The sequence below is a fragment of the Carassius carassius genome, chromosome 17, assembly GCF_963082965.1.
Source record: "Carassius carassius chromosome 17, fCarCar2.1, whole genome shotgun sequence".
NCBI lineage: Eukaryota > Metazoa > Chordata > Actinopteri > Cypriniformes > Cyprinidae > Carassius > Carassius carassius.
This window is the reverse complement of record NC_081771.1, coordinates 31,658,821-31,682,163: the sequence shown is the minus strand read 5'-3', so window position 1 is coordinate 31,682,163 and position 23,343 is coordinate 31,658,821. Positions and strand designations below refer to the sequence as shown.

Sequence of the window (23,343 nt, the reverse complement as noted above, 5' to 3'; positions counted from 1 at the left end):
TAGTTTATGGCTTCAATATTTCATTCGCACTTGTGGGCGGAGCTGAAACGCTGCTTTCATCTGATTGGTCGAATCGCTCCAGCTTAAGCTCGGTCTTTTCATTCTTTCAGGCAGAATAAGAGTCAGTGCGAGTGAAGCACTGTAATGTCTGAAACCACCGCTCACTGTTAATTAGAATAATATTTTAATCAGATGATGCTGGCCACATAATTCGTGCTGCTGCGACTTGCAAGAGACCCTGTTAAATTATTTCTAGGTTATAGTATTGTATAAATATTGTCCCACTGATAAAAACAGTGCAAATAGTTCTGTCTCCTTGGATAACAGTGAAGTGGAAATAAATATAGTTAAATTTATGAAATAAAATTAAATAGGATTTTTTGGGAAGGTAAGTCTGGCCAGTTATACAGCAACACGAGTCAGAGTCAGACGAACCAAGAGAAAACATTACCGTCTACAGCCGCGAGAGGGCACTCTGGGGTAGGCTACAGGAGCACTGAGCAGCATAGAGCTAATTTTACTATTTTTATTTCAGAAATGTAACAATATTACTTTTTACAATTATTTATTAATGTCACACACACATACCTAGTGCCTTATGACTTAAAATATGAGAGTGGTAAATGTTACAGACATGGAACTGTTCAGTCTATTATTGATTTTTATTTCCACTTCACTTTTTTCCACAGAGACAGAACTATTTGCACTGTATTTATCAGTGGGACAATATTCATACAATACTACAACCTAGAAATAATTTGCAGGTCTCAGCAGCACGAATTATGTGCCCAGCTACATCTGATTCAAATATTATGCAAATTAACAGTGAGCGGTGCTTCACTCGCACTGACTCTTATTCTGCCTGAAAGAATGAAAAGACCGAGCTGAAGGTGGAGCGATTCGACCAATCAGATGAAAGCAGTGTTTCAGCCCCGCCTACCAGTGCGAATGAAATATTAAAGCCATAAACTGAAATGATCAAAACGTACACGGACCAACTGTCTTGTCCATGTTCTCTCACTTGAATCCATTCTCGTCTTGAGATTTGAGTCTCAGACCTTCTGCAAGCCCCGCCTTGTTCACGCAGTGATTGACATGGCTCGAGGGGGCGGATACGTGATCGGCTCGGAATGCATTTTCAATGTGCACATTGAATTTTGCTACATTCATTGCGGGACACTGAATGAAAATGCAATCGTAAGTGTCTTTACTGTGAGTGTTAATGCATTTAAGAAAAATAGCATTTAAATGATAATTTTGCTACAGTTTTTGCTTGAACATGTTATACATATCTAATCATTTATGTAATACATTTTCATTTTCATTTTGCAACTTATAAAGCGTTAAAATTAGTTTTCATTTTACATATTAAAACTGGTGTATGAAATGGCAAATGAAAATTATGTAATTTAATTTTCATTTTCATTTTGCACCAAACGTTGCACAAATGTATTGGAAAATGATAATGTAAATACAGAAATGCATTGCCATTTTACATATTGCATTGTCATTTTACATATTACATTCCAAATTGAATATCGCTACCCATGTGCTTCCATAGAAATGTGACTGGATGAAGCCCTTGCACATGTCTAAAGCTGCAGTTACCACCAACATCAAGAAGGGGGCGCAGATCTGCACGAGTACGCACTGGAACAGGTAGCTACTGTAATGGTTCACTGCTAGTTTGAGCTGGAAATGTTATCATTTCTATTCTAATCATGCTGTTCTCTTGAAGCTCTGGCTCATGATGTCTTTGTCACTACTGGTTTGTCATAATGCCGCCCCTTTTGAGGAGCAGTCGGAGGGAGAGAGACACCTGCTCAGGTACAATCGAACGAAGAATACAGTGACTTTGTGAAGCACATTATGGGCATCAGTTAAACACTACATTAGTAGATAACAGAAATTAATATAATTAAACAGCAGACGAGACAACACGAAACAACATCTGCAATAAAGTTCACTTCTGTGATGGGAGGTATCTTCTGCGTGAAGAGGGTTACTTCTAGATGGAATAGATTTATTATATTATTATAGATATTATCTGTAGTATTACTATATATAATAATATTAAGGAATTATAAATAATAATAACAAACAAACAAAAATAATGTAATGTAAATAAATTATATTTGTATAATATTAATAATAATATAGATACGATCTGTAATATTACTATATTTAATCATAAAATATTATATATTATTATCATCATTATAATAAATAATAATAATTTAAATAATATATTTAAATAAATACAATTTGTATATTAAAATAGAAATAGAAATATAATGTAGAAATATTTAACAGTGCAATAATTATTTTAATAATAATTATAAATTATATTCATAAATTAATAATAATAATAAAAATTAACAATACTCTCTCTTTCTATAATATATAAATAACAAATTATCTATCCATAAATTTATTAATACAATATATATTAATTATTATTATTATTATTATTAAATATGAATATTATTTTCTTAATATTTTATATATATATTATAAATATTATCTATATCATTACTATAAATAATAATAAATTATTAGTATGTGTTGTAATTAATAACAATGATACATGAATAATATTATAGATCATATTAAATTATTAATATTAAGCATTTTAATTAAGTTTTTCTTTTCCAGCTGCATGGTTATGTCAACAGAAAGAAAAGTCATTTCAGAGGTGGAGAAAGTGTTTACATTTTCATTATAGATTATAAAAGCAAACTTTGGAATAATATGCACCGATGGAAAAAAAAAAATTATGTTCATTAAAAATGTATTCTGTTTTCCTGTTTTCTGTTAAACTAACAGGGAATCTGAGCTTGACCTGTGGGAGGACACCAGCGTCCCCGTCATCCCTGCAGCCAGCCCTGAGTCTGACCCCACAGATGCAGATGCAGACGACTCTCAGGGGCTCTTCTAACCTCTGCTCCGTTCGGAGGTGCTGTCTGTGCGGTGGCAGATTCAGAGCAGCGTGGAGCAGGCCATGGGCCACTGCTGCAGGGATAACCTCTGGAGGAGGCTCTTCCACGGGGAGCACCTGGCTCTGGATAAACTCAAACTCAGCAAGCTGGCCTTCGGTGAACTAGAGGAGCTGCTGGATGCTGTGCGGAGCAGATCGGTCTCTGAGATTGACCCGCAGCTGGTCTGAAAACACATCCACTGGCCTTCACCTCTGAGAACATCCTTCACACCTATTCATCTAACATTTCATGTTCCTTTCTCTTCATTCCCGCACAACCACTTTCCATGAATAGGTACAAAATAGTGTCATTTTTTTCCTTTTTGAGAAATACTCGATCATTTTTGAAGGCACCAGGAGGTCATATAATCATTTGTGTGATATATGTGACCCTGGAGCACAAAACCAGTCTTAAGTAGCACAGGTATATTTGTATCAACAGCCAAAAATACATTGTATGGGTCAAAATCATCCATTTTTCTTTTATGCAAAAAGAATGTCAGGACATTAAGTAAAGATCATGTTCTATGAAGAATAAATATATTAAAACATAGTTTTTGATTAGTAATATGCATGGCTAAGAACTTTATTTGGACAACTTTAAAGACTTGATTTTTTTGCACCCTCAGATTCCAGATTTTCAAGTTGTATCTCGGGCAAATATTCCTAACAAACAATAAATCAAAGGAAAAATGTATTCAGCTTTCAGATGATTAAATGAAATTTAAATATACTGAAGTAAAATTGTATTAATATTATTATAAATATTACATATAACTTTAATACTACTACTACAACTACTACTACTACTAATAATAATAATAATAATTATTATTATTATTAAGTTTTATAAAAAAACTTTATTAATTATTAAATTATGTATTCTGGAAAATATAAATTATTTATGTTATTTAAAGTATTAATAAATACATTTAGTTTTTTTCCCCCAACTGATTCCTATTTGTGTGACTAATTTAATTTAAGTTCAATTAAATTAAACCTGTGCTTATAACATTTCTTGTGTAATTTATCAATGTAATTTAATTTAAATTAATTATAAAAATCTGAATCTAGCGATACATACAGTATTAAATACATTTATGATAGATTTAGGTTGCAGATTTACCCTAAACTAGGTAGGGCCCAAATCTTGATTTAGCATTTTGCATGAATTAAAGTATTTGTTTGATTTGTTTCTTAAAATAACTTTTGGTAACAAGTTTTTATTGCTGACGAATGCAGTAAAAATTGCAATAATTGTTTACAACTATTGTAGAATATTATTTCAACAATATGATGTTTTAAAAGTTCCTTGCGTGTTAATTTCTTCTCAAGCCTAACAAAATAGCTAAATAAATAACATAAAATAAAATAAAATTTGTGTCTCTGAAACTTTAAAGAGCAATAGGACATTCTGTTCAAGGAAAGTGCAGCACTCTCTCTTCCTGTACAAACTGATAGCAGTCTTTTAGAAACCGTGGGAAAATTGCATGTTTTTTCCTTCGTTGTGCAGTTTATTCGGGACGTTTGATCAGCGGCTGGCTCGGTGCACTTTGTTTGATGGGTGGCTGACAACAAACACGCTAATGCAGCGCTCCATAGGGAAAACACACAGCCTGCTCATCAGCACACCGCAATAAACATCAGCAAATTAGCTCAGGAAATCAGCCCTTTAATATTACACTCCGTTCCTTATTTACACCAATAATTATCCCTCCTGGACCAACACACGCACAGATTCACACGCCGCATCCTTCGTCAGCAGTGACTGGATTACACAGCAGCATACAGCACAGATGAATGTAGCTTCAGAAAGAGAGGACCAAAACTCTGAAATATAATATATTAGTTAATTAATAAATGAGTAAATCAGAATGATACATTACTGTTCAAAAGTTTGGGGTAAGATACGTTTTTGAAAGAAGTCTCTTCTGCTCACCAGGCTGCATTTATTTGATCAGAAATACAGTAAAAAAGGTCAAATATTATTACAATTTGAAATAACTATTTTCAATATCAATATATTTTAAAATGTAATTTATTTCTGTGATGCTTAGCTGAATTTTCAGCATCATTCCTCCAGTCTTCAGTGTCACAGGATCTTCAGAAATCATTCAGATATACTGATTTGATGCTCAAGAAACATTTCTGATTATCATCAATGATAAAAACAGTAGTGCTGCTTAATAGTTTTGTGAAAACCATTGTATTTTTATTTTTCAGGATTATCTGTGTGAATTGAAAATTCAAAAGAAAAGTATTTAATTGCAATGTAACATTATAAATGTCTTTAATGTCACTTTTGATCAATTAAATGCATGCTAAATTAGCGTTCATTTCATTCAACAACAACAAAAATTAAACTTTAAGACAGTAAATAAACAAATATATATATATATATATATATATATATATATATATATATATATATATATATATATATATATATATATATATGGCACAGAATAAATAAAACATATATAAATTGATGATACACTGGAGAAATTTTTATTTAAAATTTATATTCAAAATATTAGTCATATATTTATTTATTTATTCACTAAATTGATAAAAATAAGTTATTGTTTAATTTATTTATTATTATGATTATTTACAGTGTTTATGGTGTTTCTGTATTTCCTACTGATATTTAAGATATGATAATGAGATGGTCGGTTGTCCCTATTGGCTGATCCATCGTCCATTATTCTATTACAGTTTTGCAGAGCTGAAACATAAAAAAAAAAAAATAATAAATAAATAAAAATCATTCGGTTTTAGTATTTTTAGGTTCTGAATAGTGTGTGTATATTTGTGTGTGCTGTAAGTGCAAGCGCTTATATGACCACATTGACCATCTTCAGCTCCTCCTGACCCTGAGTTTGTTTCATTGGCCTCCTGACATCCAGCTGAACTCTAGGAGAATGAGATACGACGTTTCCTCCACCAGTGACACATATCAGTGGCGTATGATTCCTCATCTGCGCTTCTGTATTCCCTTCACACGAGCAGAATGGCTTAGTCAATGTTAGCGAATGGGCCGCTCATGTGTCACGACTGCTAATGCTGATCTAAATGCTGGGATGATGTATAGCGCTGTCAGAGCCGCACACACTCACAAAGGAAGTGGAGATGTACTCCTGCTGTGATATCAGACCAGGAGAAACTTGCAGCAAATTACATCTTTTTAAAAATTTAGTGTGAAAACTGTCTTCCTGTGGCTTCAGATCCTGCAGGAAACCTGATCTGAAACATAACAATGCTTTGTGTGCACAGGCCAGCTAATGTAAAGAGAACAGCACCTTAAAGTCACCTTAAAGGCTCTTTAAACACAGCTTTTACTCGAGTTTAAAATATACATAGAAGCTTTCTGATGCATATGTACATAAATATGCGTTTTATAGTTACGTGCATATTTATGCATGTAATACGTGTAGTTTTTATTTTATTTTGCACTTTTGACAAAATTCAGATTTTTTTTTCCCACACTTATATATTACATGCGCAAATATTTGTAAAATATAAATAATTGTTTGTCCTGCTTTAAATGATACTAGGAAATGTTTTTACTCATAAAGTACATTAATGGACAGTTAAAGTTTGTCCTGGAAAAAAAATATATTTTTAATCAAATATCATTTTGAAAGATTGTAAATAGTTGTTATATTTAATTTCCTGATTCATCCGTTTGTAAAATAGTATGATTAAATTACTGTATACAATTCATTGAAGTATAATAAGACTATTATTCTTGAGTTTGCCATGAATGGAGACTTTGATGCTGAAATGATGTAAAATGATAAACAAATTTAAAGGGGAAAAAATCCTGAATAACCTCATGTAGTGCAAAATAAAAAATTCTGTCACTGATTATTTAATGTTTCTGAAAAAAAGTCTCTTCTGCTCAACAATGCTGCATTTATTTGGTCAAAATACGGTAAAACCACAGTAATATCGTAAAATATTGTTACAATTTTAAATAACTATTTTCTATTTGAAGAAAATAAAATCTGACTAATTAAAATAAAATCTTTAAAAAGGTACAAAATTTAAATTCTGTCATCATTGATGTTGTTGCAAACTTTTAGTATATTTTTAAAGAAACTGTGATATATTTTAAGGTTTCCTGGATAAAAAGAAAAGCAAGATTTGCAGAGACCAATGACAATTTAATATTCTTATGCCTTTTTTATAAGCTTATTTTCACAGTCTAGATCTTTAGTGTTCATTTTCAGCTTTGCACATGAAGCAGATCCTCAGTCGTGTCGTGGGTCGTGTGAGATGTTAGTCCTGTTGGCCGTGGCATAGTACATTACAAGACAGGAAGTGCTGATGGCAATGCTCTCTCGATTCATTATTCTCCTGGAAAGACCTTGAACTGGTTTACATGAGGCCAGGGAAGCACGTGGTACATTATGAGACCTCAGTGCTCAAGTGTGTTTGAAGGCCACTTCATGCTTCTTTCTGTAATTGGAGATGTCGTGGGCTTATGCAGATTTCCTGAGCTGATGATCATTTCACCCTACATGTATACGTACACACAAACAACACCTGCATTTGTTTCTTTAGGCTGACACTGTGTTTCCTAATGTTGAGCATAAATTCACAACGTTAAATGGATTGTAAAGATCAGAGTTCAATTTAAAAATGAAAAGAAACATCTGGAGTCGAGATGTTTAATGTTTAAATGGTGTGCTGTTTGAGCATAAACTCAATTTTTCCAGACCGTCCTGAACCAGAAGTTTACTCTTTTGTGCTCCTTTTCCTAGACAAACTTTGTAATTTAATTTTCTTATTTTTATTTTATTTATTAATTTCACATTTCATTTCTGGTTTAATAGTTACAATATGCATATATATATAATATTATTTTCATTATTAAATAAAATATAAATCTAAAGTTATATTATATTATTATACAGAATATTTTAAAACATTTTTCTCCTAAAGTTCTCATTGTCATAATGCATCTTTTTTTAATACTAATTATAATTAATAATTATTCTCATTATTGCCACTAAATTCTCACTGTATAACAGCCCAGTTATTTAAATATTAAATTTTTTATAAATAATTTAAAAGCAGTACAACAAATACTGTCATGATGCATAAATTATGCTAAATAACATTGCTTTTTATTTGTTTCTTTTCTTTATAGTAGTGATTTATTTTATTTTTTGCATTGCCATAGGAGCTATGATGTGAATATGCTTTTATTGAGCTGCAAGATATACTTTTCATTTATTTTAATTTTATTAATAACGTATACTTATGATTGTGAAGTGAAATGCAACCTGGATCTGTTCTTGCAAGATGAGATTCATTTATTTATTGCACATCAAACATGATCCCTGTGTAAATCTGGCTGTTTGACTTCATCTTCTGCTGCTTTTAGAGTCTGAAGGTTGTTTTGAGGGAGCCGTTAGTCCTCCACCACAGCTGGTCTCCATGTCCATCAACACCGCCTGCTACAATCTCTTTACGGGCCTGCTGTGAACCTGTGTTTCTGCCAGCGGTGCGGCAGACTGAGTCAAGTGTCTGAAGTCGGTCTGTGCCAAGATTGAGCTTTGAGATGCCCATCACTCGCAGACTGAGACTGAACGAATCTTGTGTGTGTGATGTGTGCTGCGTCGACCAGGTTGCATCCATTTAAGCAACTGAATTGCCAACATTTTGCACAAGAAAACGGCTAAATGTGGCGCCCTGTTGATTGAAGGGTGATTATTCAGGAGGGTAATGGTTTGCCCGAGCCATACTGTCCTTCTGTAGTGTTCATTTGTGCTGTGTTTTCTCCATCTCCTCTCAGTTGCTGATTTCGTTTTTTGAAGCCTAATAAGTGAATTATTATTATTTTTTATTTTTTTTGCCCCATAATGTATCATTTTACACAACATGATTGTATTTAATGCCGTTTTTTCATCCTGAAAGTGCCTTTATTTTATTTTCATACAGTGTTGGGGAAAGTTACTTTTAAAAGTAATGCCTTACAATATTGCGTTACTCCCTAAAAAAGTAACTAAATACGTTACTTAGTTACTTTTTATGGAAAGTAATGTGTTACATTACTTTTGCGTTACTTTCACGTTACTTTTTAAATATGAGCAGGGCTTGATTGTTTTTAATATAAGAAGTTCTATTTATAGCAAATGTAAAAGCCCTTTCACACCAAAAAGTGTAATGAATAAACCTCAGGCTGAAGGAAAAGTAAATTCACGTCTGTACAGTAGAACACAGGAGAAGAAGGTTCAACACTCTTCAGCAATAAAAAAAAAACAATGAAGCACAATTGTTAGTTTATTTAAAGTCATTTTTTAATTATTAGTATGGTTGAACTGGATCATTAAAGGTCAGCAGCAAAGACACTGTTAATAAAATGGGAATAGATACATTTGTGTTATTTAATATATTTAGTTATTGCAGGTTTGCGTCATATTCTGAGTTTGCATTTCACTGTTTTGATTCATTTTGATGAATACTAAATCTGTTTTGTTTTGTTTTTTTTGTGAGTGGGATGAATTAATGCACATTCACATTTAGTCTAGAACTACAGTAACATCATGTTCACACAACGCACACAACGCCTCCATACTTCCGATTTCTCCCAATATAGGAACAGGAGGCTTGTCAGTCAAAAAATGGGAATACAAAGTAACTAGCGTTACTTTTTTGAAAAAGTAACTCAGATATTTTCTTGTAAATTAAAAAGTAATGCGTTACTTTACAACCCGAATTCCGGAAAAGTTGGGACGTTTTTTAAATTTGAATAAAATGAAAACTAAAAGACTTTCAAATCACATGAGCCAATATTTTATTCACAATAGAACATAGATAACATAGCAAATGTTTAAACTGAGAAAGTTTACAATTTTATGCACAAAATGAGCTCATTTCAATTTTGATTTCTGCTACAGGTCTCAAAATAGTTGGGACGGGGCATGTTTACCATGGTGTAGCATCTCCTTTTCTTTTCAAAACAGTTTGAAGACGTCTGGGCATTGAGGCTATGAGTTGCTGGAGTTTTGCTGTTGGAATTTGGTCCCATTCTTGCCTTATATAGATTTCCAGCTGCTGAAGAGTTCGTGGTCGTCTTTGACGTATTTTTCGTTTAATGATGCGCCAAATGTTCTCTATAGGTGAAAGATCTGGACTGCAGGCAGGCCAGGTTAGCACCCGGACTCTTCTACGACGAAGCCATGCTGTTGTTATAGCTGCAGTATGTGGTTTTGCATTGTCCTGCTGAAATAAACAAGGCCTTCCCTGAAATAGACGTTGTTCGGAGGGAAGCATATGTTGCTCTAAAACCTTTATATACCTTTCAGCATTCACAGAGCCTTCCAAAACATGCAAGCTGCCCATACCGTATGCACTTATGCACCCCCATACCATCAGAGATGCTGGCTTTTGAACTGAACGCTGATAACATGCTGGAAGGTCTCCCTCCTCTTTAGCCCGGAGGACACGGCGTCCGTGATTTCCAACAAGAATGTCAAATTTGGACTCGTCTGACCATAAAACACTATTCCACTTTGAAATTGGCGCTTCTGGACCATGTTTACATATGGCTTCCTTTTTGCATGATAGAGCTTTAGTTGGCATCTGCTGATGGCACGGCGGATTGTGTTTACCGACAGTGGTTTCTGAAAGTATTCCTGGGCCCATTTAGTAATGTCATTGACACAATCATGCCGATGAGTGATGCAGTGTCGTCTGAGAGCCCGAAGATCACGGCCTTGTCCCTTACGCACAGAGATTTCTCCAGTTTCTCTGAATCTTTTGATGATGTTATGCACTGTAGATGATGAGATTTGCAAAGCCTTTGCAATTTGACGTTGAGGAACATTGTTTTTAAAGTTTTCCACAATTTTTTTACGCAGTCTTTCACAGATTGGAGAGCCTCTGCCCATCTTTACTTCTGAGAGACTCTGCTTCTCTAAGACAAAGCTTTTATAGCTAATCATGTTACAGACCTGATATCAATTAACTTAATTAATCACTAGATGTTCTCCCAGCTGAATCTTTTCAAAAATGCTTGCTTTTTTAGCCATTTGTTGCCCCCGTGCCAACTTTTTTGAGACCTGTAGCAGGCATTAAATTTTAAATGAGCTAATTAAGTGGATAAAAGTGTAAAATTTCTCAGTTTAAACATTTGCTACGTTATCTATGTTCTATTGTGAATAAAATATTGGCTCATGTGATTTGAAATTCCTTTAGTTTTCATTTTATTAAAATTTAAAAAACGTCCCAACTTTTCCGGAATTCGGGTTGTACTAGTTACTTGAAAAAAGTAATCTGATTACGTAACTCGCGTTACATGTAATGCATTACCCCCAACACTGTTTTCATATATACTTGACGGGAGCTAGTGTATTATGTTCACCTTTCAAGATGAATCTCTTAAAGGGACGGTTCACCCAAAAATGAAATCCTGTCATAATTTACTCACCCTCATGTCATTCCAAACCTGTATGAGTTTGTTTCTTCTGCTGAACACAAAAGATGTTTTAAAGAATGTTGGAGACCAAAAAGTTGACGGTAGCCACTGACTTCAATAGTGTGGGGAAAAATACTATAGAAGTCAATGGCTACCATCAGCTGTTTGGTTACGAACATTCTTTAAAATATCTTCTTTTGTGTTCAGCAGCTAAAAGAAATTTGTATGGGTTCGGAACCGCACAATGGTGAGTGAGCAAATGATGACAGGATTTCATTTTTGGCTGAACTGTCCCTTTAAATTAGTCATATGGTCTTCACGTAAAGAGCGGGTAACAATTAGTCTTACTAATTAGCACATCGCTGAGACGACACTGGACTCCATACTCATTTCACATGAAGGAAATAATTTTTTGGGGGTTGTTTTTTACTCACATTGGAAATTTTTGAAAGAAATATTTATTAAAATGTTAGAAGCTGAATTAGCAATTCAAATGTGTGAAAGTCATTTGTACAACAATACATCTTAAATTAAAACATCCGAAGTGTTCTTCATCTGCAATGCCTTGAGACAGAAACATTAATATTTCATAGCTACTGACAAGTGAAATATCAATAAAACAACTGAAAATTTTAAGGTCAATTTTAAGCTTTAGAAAATGACAGTCTTGTCATTTTAATACATGATTGCCTTTTAGAAGAAGCAGGAAGTGAAGCTGCTCATCAGTTGTGGCTGCTCCAGTATCTTCGGAGCCAGTCCAGACCCGCTTCTGTTGAACCTGGACAATCACAATTACAGATATGAACCATCAAGAATGAAATTTAACTCTATACTCATTGCAGTCTAAGAGTTGTTGAACTGTCACAGTGGCTGCAGTCTGGAAATGAAGCATATCAATGAGTAAGTGATATCTTTAAGATGTTTTTGTGCGACATTATTTCTGTTTTCATCCATGGACTTGTCAACATACAGTATATCCTGATAGATGAGTTTCATGCTGTAAAAAGCGATGGTGAACATTCCAATATTAAAAACGTCATGAAGCCAAGTATCCAGTGACTGGGACTCACGCTGAGGTTTGTATTCGCAGCCGATGTAGTCCTGATAGTCCAGCTCCTCCAGCAGCTTGAAGAGATACGTGTAACTGAGCTCTCCGTCGCTGTCCGGCTCATGGCGGTCAGGAACTTGAGCGATCTGGATGTGACCTGAGACAGCAATGAAGCTGTGAGTCAATGGACAGATTTTCTTTTGCAGTGCATGGATGTTTCTGACCCAGTGCAGAGCAGGGCTATTATTGTGAACTAAAACATTAACATACATGACTTGAAATAAAACAAACATTAAGTGAAAAAATATATATATATGTATTTCCTATAAATATATAAGTTTCCTGCAAGACTTCCACATTTACCTGTCATTGGTAAGTATTTGCGTATATTCTGCGTTAGGTTTCCGTCCATGATCTGCCAGTGGTAGATGTCCTGTAAAAGCAGAGAGAAAGATTAGTGGTGTTGATCATCTCTGCTGTGGGTTTTCTGTTCATCAGACGGCGCTGAGCTGCAGACAGAGAGCCGTTCACAAACGCACTGAAACACAGCAGCTGTCTAATGCACAAATTCCCCTCACATCATTTATTCAGCGCAAGAATCAAAGAGAGCTGAGAGTGATTTTATTATCCTGGAACGGACAGCTTGTGCAGTGCGGCCGCTCCGTAATGAGATAGATGGTCGTTTCTCACGGCTGCTGCAAACACAACAGCAATTAAAGTCAAATGCAGAACACAACAGGCTGAAAGAACAGATAACTAGATTCTCACAGAAAACCTTTGACTATGTGGTCACTGAGCTGTTTTTGGTGGACTGTAATGTGGTTTCTAGCCTTCTGGTGCTGCTCGCGTGGCAGGCAAAAATAACTTTTTTCCCCAGGCAAAATTAATGTACTCAATTTCATTGTGCTAAATAATATTTAAGGAATAGTCATGATCCATTTTATTACCTGCCATGCACTTCTTCCATGGCCTAAACTAAAACAGTCATACATTTTGAATTCTTTGGGGCACAGACTTAAAGGGATAGTTCACCCAAAAATTATGTAATAAATAACTTACCCTCATGTCGTTCCAAACCAGAAAGATCTCTGTTTATCTTCAGAACACAGTTTAAGATATTTTAGATTTAGTCCGAGAGCTCTCAGTCCCTCCATTGAAGCTGTGTGTACGGTCTACTGTCCATGTCCAGAAAGGTAAGAAAAACATCATCAAAGTAGTCCATGTGACATCAGAGGGTCGGTTAGAATATTTTGAAGCATCGAAAATACATTTTGGTCCAAAAATAGCAAAAACTACGACTTTATTCAGCATTGTCTTCTCTTCCGTGTCTGTTGTAAGACAGTTCAAAACAAAGCAGTTTGTGATATCCGGTTCGCGAACAAATCATTCGATGTAACCAGATCTTTTTGAACCAGTTCACCAAATCGAACTGAATCGTTTTAAACGGTTCGCCTCTCCAATTCTTATTAATCCACAAATGACTTAAACTGTTAACTTGTTTAATGTGGCTGACACTCCCTCTGAGTTCAAACAAACCAATATCCCGGAGTAATGCATGCACTCAAACAGTACACTGACTGAACTGCTGTGAAGAGAGAACTGAAGATGAACACCGAGCAGAGCCAGATAATGACTCGTTCACGAGTCAAGAACCGGTTGCATCGGTTTTCTGATCACCAGTAGTTCTTTCTGACAGTTCGATTCAATAAACCGGTTGAAGAAACCGGTTCTTTTGCGCTCGACGTAATGGCGTCATTGGCGATGACTGCAAGCCTTCGGTTTACCTGGACTCATAACACTAGCACAGAATCAGTTCAGAATCAATCACCAAAAGAATCAGTTCAGTTCAGACGCTCTGTGTGTCGGTTTGCTTCACGCTGAATCACACATGCGCAGTATCATCAGCTTCTCGGTTCACGAATCGCACGCGACTGACAGAAACGGTTCTTGACTCGAGAACGAGTCAGTCTGTTGTTCGTTATCTGGCTCAGCTCGTTGTTCATCTTCAGTTCTCTCTTCACAGCAGTTCAGTCAGTGTACTGTTTGAGTAAATGAATTACTCCGGGATATTGGTTTGTTTTAACTCAGAGGGAGTGTCAGCCACATTAAAAAAGTTAGTAGCTTAAGTCATTTGTGGATTAATGCTTATTGGAGACGCGAACCGTTTAAAATGATTCAGTTCGATTTGGTGAACTGGGTCAAAAAGATCCGGTTACATCGAATGATTAGTTCGCGAACCGGATATCACAAACTGCTTTGTTTTGAACTCTCTCTCACAACAGACACGGAAGAGAAGACAATGCTGAATAAAGTCATAATTTTTGTTATTTTTGGACCAAAATGTATTTTCGATGCTTCAAAATATTCTAACCGACCCTCTGATGTCACATGGACTACTTTGATGATGTTTTTCTTACCTTTCTGGACATGGACAATAGACCGTACACACAGCTTCAATGGAGGGACTGAGAGCTCTCGGACTAAATCTAAAATATCTTAAACTGTGTTCCAAAGATAAACGGAGATCTTACTGGTTTGCAACAACATGAGGGTGAGTTATTAATGACATAATTTTGCAAATTGGGCGAACTAACCCTTTAAGTTTTGTCTCTTTTTAATGAAGAAATTTGACATTCGTTAATTCACTTCGAATGATTTTGTAGTATGAAAACAAATTCAAATATTTCATGTCTCTCAGTTAATTAAAGGTAAAAGCGTCATGAATAATAATGCATTAACAATAACTAAAGCTCGCTCACCATCTGCATCCTGATGCTGGGATGAGCGACTCTCTGGAGAATCACTGCAGCTGCAGAAAGTGATGGAGACATAAACATCAGGAATCAAAATACACATAATCATGCTTAGGAAAAAACTTCTTACCTTGGTGTGGGGAGTCGAGGAAATATCGTGGATCTGTGATCCTGGTGTTGATTGGCTCAATCAATCCCAGAATGCCTTCCTGAACCAGAAAGAGAGAGTCACAGCTGATGCATAAACATAGACTAACATATTTTCAAATGCAATTTATTTCTGTGATGCGCTGCTGAATTTCCAGCATCATTCCGCCAGTCTTCAGTGTCACATGATCTTCAGAAATCATCCTAATATAATGATTTATTGCTCAAGAAACATTTCTGATTATTATCAATGTTGAAAACAGTTGTGCTGCTGGATACAGTATCTTTGTGGAAACTGTGATGCATTTTATTTCTGAAGACTCACAGATGAATAGAAAGTTAAAAAGCATTTATTTGAAACCAAAATATTTTGTAACATTTCTTTATCACTGTCACTTTTTATAACCACATCTATATTTTACTATGCCTATGCATATGTTGTTTAGTTTTTTTAATATTACAGTATTCCTGAACGAAAAATCATAACCAAACAAAAATAAGAATAAGATATATTAAAAGGAAAAATACTGTGTCTATAGAAAGGAATGGAACGCAAACAAAAATAAAAAAACATTTGAAGAATGTTTCATGAATGCACATAAATTAATTCAATGATTACTGATCAAATCAGCAGTCTTTGGGAGACTATTTATTAGGGTTCATTGTATATTTATTACCGTTTCTTGCTATTACACGATTCTGTGACTGACAGGAATTTTGAAATATTTAGAGTGAATCAGCCTGTTGTAGCAGGACACTTAAAGCAGGATGGAGGGTCTGCCACGAGAGACCTCCAGAGCTTCTACACTGCAGTATCAGTAGATGTTATAATGCAGTAACGGGGCGGAGGTCACCTTTGAGAGGACACCTGCAGCATGTTTGAGGTTCTGCACAAAGGTGTCCTCCATCTCCATGGCAACAGCGCAGCGGTCCGCCCCCTCCGGCACCCTCCCCGCCATCAAGTGGATCCTTGAGAGAGACATTAGCATTACTCTCAGCAGAGCGAAAACATCTGGAGATGACAGCTGATGCAGAAAACCAGCTTCCTGTGGAGGACGTGTGTTAGATCGGACATCAGGGGAGCCATTTCAGCACATTTCTGACTGTTTTAGGGAGTAACAGCATGAACTATCATGACTAGATGCTTAAGTTTTGTCTGTGCGATGTTTTTACGGAACATCAGAAGCCAGTTTTATGCTTTACATAATAAGAATGAAACATATAACTGTGAATATGAATCAGGCTCATCAAACACTGCATCCCTGTTATACTTGCGTTATGCATTTGTGTCCTAACCAGGTGCAAAAAAAACCAAAGCAACAAGCAATAAAAATGATCTTGCCCATTTCCACCACAGAAAAAAAAAATCATTTCTTGCATTCAAAAAGAGGCCTTTTTTTGCAATTCCAAGTTTACATCTACAAGTTAGGACTTTTTTTCTGAATTGTGCATTTACATCTCACAATTCTGTGGGCTTTTTTTAAGAAAAAATAGGTACTGTATGTGTGACTTTCAATCTTACACTTCAGAAACCTCTCAGAATTGTAAGTTTATAACAATTTTGAGTTTATATCACAATTTTGAATAAAGTATAAATTGTGAGGTAAAAAGTCACAATAACCTCTTGAAAAAACTAAAAACAAATGTGAAATGTAAACTTCTAGACTAGTTTTCTTACTAGAATTCTGCCTTTTTCTCACAATTCTAAGTTTACATTTAATATTAAATTACATTACAATTTGATTTTACATTAAATGTGCCTTATTTTTGTCTGTAAAGTAATTGCAGCTTTTTATTTCACAAATCTGAGTTTATGAAAAAAGTCAGAATTATGAGATCTAAACTAAAGTCTGATTTTTTTTCATCTTGCAATTCTACTATTGTAAGCAACTTCTGGTCTCAAAAGTTTAAATTGTGAGATTAAAATATATATATATATATATATTTTAGGGATTCCATCCTTGCATTTAAATCCAACACCAAAGTTTGTGAATGGTTTGGTTTCTGTTGCTGCATCAGGCCGGATATCCCTTCTGAAACTGAACTGCAGTATAGAGTGCTGCATCACCTTGAAAACCCAACAGGATTTTTCCATCGGCTTTTGGATTGATGCAGAAAATAAGCTCTGCGACCAACAAAAATACAATCAAGGAAAAGCTCAAGTTACAAACTAAACTGCAGTCCCATGAGTTCAGTGCCACCATCACTAAACTTCTGACAGCTCTTTCTGTCTTTATTAAAAACATTTTCCTTGAAAGTTGCCAGTTAGAGTAGTTTAAAAGAGCATGATTACAAACACAACAAGGCTATAAAGCCACTAGTGAGTACATGAGTTTACTTGTTTGCCGTGATGAAGTTTAATGACTCTGAAACCCTCTGTAGTCCCATTTAGACACTTTTTTAAAGACAATTAAAAACTTGAAAAAAAATCGCAAGGGTACTAAGGATAGCTTTTATGTTGTAGAATAAAACTGGAAAACATCTTGAGCTTGTGAACACCACAGACCTAGTTCAGACATTCAACCAAAAACCTGTTAAAAAAAACAATGACTTTAGGAAGATGGAATTAGAATGACAAAAATTCAGCTAATTTCATTTAGCGTACAGAAATGTCATCTCTGCAACAATTTACTAGACTAAAATCCTTGTCCTCATGCTTATTAAGTCAACACAGTTAGGATGACCATACAGTACATGCTCTTTTTTCCTAGACGTGTCCATCCCGGGATTTCTAAACTGCCTAAAATGTCCCGGTTTTAGCTTTGTTTTTCTATTGTTTTCATACTTGCTCAAGGTAATGACAGAAAAGGAGTTTGACCAATAGCACGCAGGCACTGCACATAATCAACCAATCCGTGGCATGTGAGAAGACAGGATCTAGAGAACAGTGCAGCAATGCAAATACAAGTACATATAACGTATAAAGAGTGTAAAGAGTCGTTCAACAGGAAAACAAAGCCAAAACCCGGACATATTAAGCAATTTAGAAATCCCAGCAAGGACATGTCCTGAAAAGAGGGCGTATGGTAACCCTAAACACAGTAGTACCTCCTGCAGTCCAGTGCTTTAGCGTACCGCACCGCCAGATCCAAACCCTGTCTGAACTCCTGCTCTCGTCCAGGAACAGCACCCAGTCCCAGATCTCCTGCACTTAAATCTCCTGGAGGACAAAATCACACATTCCTAAATATATTGTGACATGTCAGGCCATATACAGGACATTATTAGTGCAGTGAACCTTTTACAAATGAACATAAACGAGGCAATCATTTTACAATAGATTTGAGGTTTTCTAACTTTATTTTATACATTAATTTCTATCTATTGGAAACAATTCAATTGATTGATTCTCAAACGGCTGGAGAATGCAGATGTTCATGAGATTAAAACCCTGAAGGCAGAGAGCCCAACCAAAGACTGAAATGATCCACAAAACGGTTTGAATGAGGTCTGCATATGAAGTGCTTCACACTGAACTAATAGCAGAACACTGTGGCGAAGAAAAAGAGGCATTTCTGCCTTGCAAACACATTAAATGTGTTAAATGGTGATTTAGTGTGGTGCAACAAGTCTTACATCAGAGCATTGCATCACATGTGTTCATGCTTCCCCCGTGAGTTGAGAAAGGTCCGATCTATTCCATTAAGCAGCTCTATCTGCATATGAAGCACCATTATATCTGTGACCAATGAACTCACAGTTATTTTATTCCTGTCTATGACTAACACCCTTCAGAGACCTTTAACTGCCAGCCGACAGGTTACAGAACATGACTCATTATTCCACTGCATCTGCAGTTTTCCTATCTATCTATCTATCTATCTATCTATCTATGTTTCCACCTGTCTATCGCTCACTTGCAGTCTTACCCGAGGGTGTGTTTATGAGCGCAAACTCGAGTCCGGTTTCATCCTTCACGGTTTTTAACTCTTTCAGGTCAGAGTTGTAGATCCACGCCGCCTCGACCGCGCGGAACCCCGCACGCGCCGCGTCGCGCATCCGCTGCGTGATCTCCGGTAACTCGTGGAAGAGCCAAGAAATATTGGCACAAAACTTTAACGGCGCCATTGAATCGTCAGCAGCAGGACAAAATGCGCAACTGAATGACAGACAGATGGTAAAACTAACTGAATGATCAAAGTCCAGCGCTTATTGATCAGACCCTATCTAAACACGTGCTCAGTGTTTACATCCTCAGCGCTCAGCTAACTGAGCACGTGACTCTTTGCGCCTGCGCAGTGCGCACTGATGCTTGCCTGCATACCGCGCTATTACACATAGTTTTAGTAATAATCATTTAGTAATTTAGTAACAGTAGTGTATCTTTTAAGTGATTACTTGTAACATTCTTAATTAGAGCTGCCATTATAATATATTGTCTGACTCTTATGTAATTATTTTCCACATAGAGGAGGAGGTGAGCAGGGTGAATGATCACACTTTCACATTTTAGTGAATATTTCTTAGGAGATTTCTGTATTGACACAAACCTTAAAGTCTTGACTACTAAACAAAGAAACATTTTACTGTTATTGTTCAGAAAAAAAATAAAAATAATAACTCTGACTCTATTGATAGTGGTGCTAGCTCTTACTCTAAATGGGGAATGTTGTCACAATGGGATTCTGCTTATACAGCCTGAAGGCATTTTACCAAAAAGTAAATACAAATGTTCAAATTGGGGGGGGGGTGTTGGGAATGTTCTTTTCCTGGCAATACAGTTCAACCGTAGACTATTTCAGTGTTGTTTAATTGTGTTAGTTACTCAAAATAACTTTAACTAGATGTTTGAAACCAACATATAAATTACTAATTATTACTGAGATTTAGACCTTATTTTAACTTCCAACAATTTCCCCCCAAAAATGTCATATGTTGGATATTCTTGATATGAATTTGCCCAGGTTTTAGGTTTTGCTTACTACATTTTGACATTTAGAAAAGTCTTTGTTTCTATTTCTGTCTGTAACTTGTTCAGTAGCTTCAGCAATATTTGCTTTAATGTTTTTAAAAGTCATTACCTTTGAATTTCAAGGCTGACAGAGATAAAACGTGTTCACAGAATCATTTGAATGAGAGATACAGGAGGAACGGTGGTGCTGGGACCAATGTTCCCATATTTTTGAAGATGATAACAATGAGCAATGAAGGAAGAGCTGAAAGTACAAATGCTTTTTGCTTGGCTGGCGTATATGCCTTATGCATGATGTATTGACAGAATTTAAAAATGCAAACCCAGCCATCCAGTTTTAAATCACTGTATCTCATAGAAGTACATGCATACTGTAGATACTGTATACAGAACCACCTCCACCCACATCATGTGTGACACAATCTGATGTCTTTTAACCCTCTGTGGTTCAGTGTTCCCATATGTTAACATATCATGTTCCTTCACTTTAATGCTTTTAAAAATACTTATATTGCATTGTTGGAATTAAACTTAATGATACCAATAATATGCTGACTTTAAGACCACACAACATTTTTTTTAACATGATCACATTTTCAGGAAAGACACATGTAGAAACACTTTTCAAACTGCGCTGTTTACTTTATCTTTATCTCTGTTTACTAACATATTTTTACACTAAACTGAGAAAACATAAATGCAATTTGGCAGCTCTTAAGAAATTTTATAGCCAGCAGCATCATTTATATTACTGCAGTTATACTTGTTTATTTGGAATATATATATATATATATATATATATATATATATATATATATATATATATTATATTATATTATATTATATTATATTATATTATATTATATTAATTATATTATATTTACCGCAATATAATTTGTATAATCATCTCAGAACTCAAGCTTTGTTCAGTGTAGACTTTGTAGAAACTCAAATATTATGAGTTATTGTTTTACACCTAATGTATGTTTATATATATATATATATGTATATATATATATATATATTCATTGGGACAGAAGGTGATGTAATCCTGTGTGAGTGTCTTGCGTATCATTCCATGTTAATGGTAAATATTTAATACAACGCCTGCGTGGAGGTCAGGTAAGGTAAATGTACCATCTGGGCTCAGCTCATGGGATATAAAAACCACAGGACAATCTGAGAAGAACAACACATTATACATAAGCAGCAATGACTCAGAATAAAAGTCAACAGTAGTCGCATCTCTCTATCTTCAATAAGACAGTCACTCATAGATGCAACTATGTCAAACGTCCATTAGAAGTGAGTTAAGTACTTCCTATCAGCCTTTTTCTAAAGGGAGTTCATTAGAATCCACTCTAAGAGCATTACACATCATTATGGCTACAAATTGTTTAGTATATGCGTGATTATGATTGCGAGTCGTTTGCTGTCTAGCATACTAACATACAGATCTTACTATTTCTGCAGTATGTAGTACTTTAGCAAATGGCTAATTTAGAGCCTCCACCTAAACAATAAACAAACCATAAAAAACTTATTAAATGACAGAAAGACAGTAAAAAAAATAAAAATAACAAATATATAAATGTAAATGACTACAAATTGATAACAACATGTCAAAAACCCAAAATTAATATATTACAAGAACAAATCTTATATGGTACAGATAAATGAATTTACATTTATAAAAAACTTAATTGGAATAGTTCCATACATTAACATATATTTAGCCCATAACAATATATGTTTATGTATGTGTAATACATTTTTTGGACATAAACCCATCAATACATGTGGATATTAGATAAGTAAATACAGATTACATATATCAATAAAAAATGTAATATGGCCATATATTGTGGCTACATATATTAATACACAAAAATCATCATGTAGATATTATTAAACATTAATAAACTTATATTTTCATCTACTTATGTGAAATATATATATATATATGGCCTTAGGTAACATATATGGCAATATAACTCTTTACATTTCTGTATGGGACATACCATCTATAAGAACAGTGTGTATACTGTGCAGTGTTCAGTAAATAGTAAAGCTATATGTAGCAGTAAGCAGATGGTGGATGGTCTGATGCACATAACCCCTAGAGAAGAAAGCCAGAACCGCCTTGAGAAAGCAGGGGTCACTGGAGCAGGAAATTGAAAGTGGGACCGTTTAGACCTCTCAGGTCTGAGCCCTAACAAGCCTGCTATAGCTATGACAGCCAGACGCTGCTGCACTTATCAGTCCATATCTACAGGAAGCACTTTTCATCAGCCAATACTTCAACTCGGACAGATGTTTACCGCACCTCTGCAGGAGAACGACGAGGATGAATGTAAAGCCTTTATCTCTCTATACTCTGTTCTTTGATTACATGTCTTTCATTAATGGGTATTAATAATAATAATAATAAAAAAAGAGTATGTTTAAAGGAATAGTTCGGCCAAAAATAAAAATCGTTTAAATTTTTTTTTAAATGTTTACTTTTTTATAAATTTACTGACCCTCATGTTGTTCCAAACCTGTATGAGTTTTGAAGAATGTTGCTAACCAAACAGTTGCTGGTAACCATTGACTTCCATAGTATTTTTTGCCTACTGTGTCAGTCAATGGCTACTGTCAGCTGTTTGGTTGTGGTTGCTAGGGCTTTGCCAATTAGTTGCTAAGGTGTTTCTTAATGGTTGCTAAGTTATTGCATAATTAGTAGTTATTACAGGGTTCTACCTGGCTGCTAAGGTATTCTTAAATCATTTCAAATCATTTTTATTTTAGGATTTACTTTCATATTGATTATGTGTGTGTTTTTTTATGTTGATTTATTATTGGGTGTAGTTGTTTTCCTGTACAGTGCTTTGAGAAAGCCACTATATAATAAGGTTATTGCATCATCATCATCATTAATTTACTTTGAAACTATTTTCACTCAGAAATTGCTAAATTTCACATAAGTAAAAAGAACTCGCAAGTAACACATTGAATTAAATGTGAAATTTGAAAGCAAAATGACTGAAGCGGTAAATTAATAACAGGAAGTAATTTCTAAATTATTTCGTCTTT

At 35.0% G+C, this 23,343-nt stretch overlaps 2 protein-coding genes across 2 annotated transcripts in view; both read right to left on the bottom strand.

The window, feature by feature from the left end:
• LOC132090946 (5'-AMP-activated protein kinase subunit gamma-1-like) overlaps positions 1–23,343 on the bottom strand; it is a 360,625-nt gene that overhangs the window by 248,807 nt on the left and 88,475 nt on the right. The gene's annotated exons all lie outside the window — the stretch shown is intronic.
• On the bottom strand, positions 11,851–19,566 carry hyi (hydroxypyruvate isomerase). The gene is made up of 8 exons (XM_059497715.1): positions 19,226–19,566; positions 18,405–18,516; positions 16,211–16,325; positions 15,340–15,418; positions 15,216–15,265; positions 12,820–12,889; positions 12,479–12,613; positions 11,851–12,186 (listed from the first exon to the last, which is right to left on the bottom strand). The coding sequence occupies exons 1-8, from the start codon at positions 19,422–19,424 to the stop codon at positions 12,131–12,133; spliced, it is 816 nt and encodes a 271-aa protein (XP_059353698.1). The 5' UTR covers positions 19,425–19,566; the 3' UTR covers positions 11,851–12,130.

Coding starts and splice junctions, on each gene's coding strand:
- hyi (XM_059497715.1), bottom strand. CDS start 19,424: ATGGCGCCGTTAAAGTTTTGTGCCAATATTTCTTGGCTCTTCCACGAG. Junction 16,326..18,404: donor AAAGCACTGGACTGCAGGAG/GTACTACTGTGT, acceptor GTCTCTCTCAAG/GATCCACTTGATGGCGGGGA. Junction 12,614..12,819: donor CAAATACTTACCAATGACAG/GTAAATGTGGAA, acceptor TTGCTGTCTCAG/GTCACATCCAGATCGCTCAA.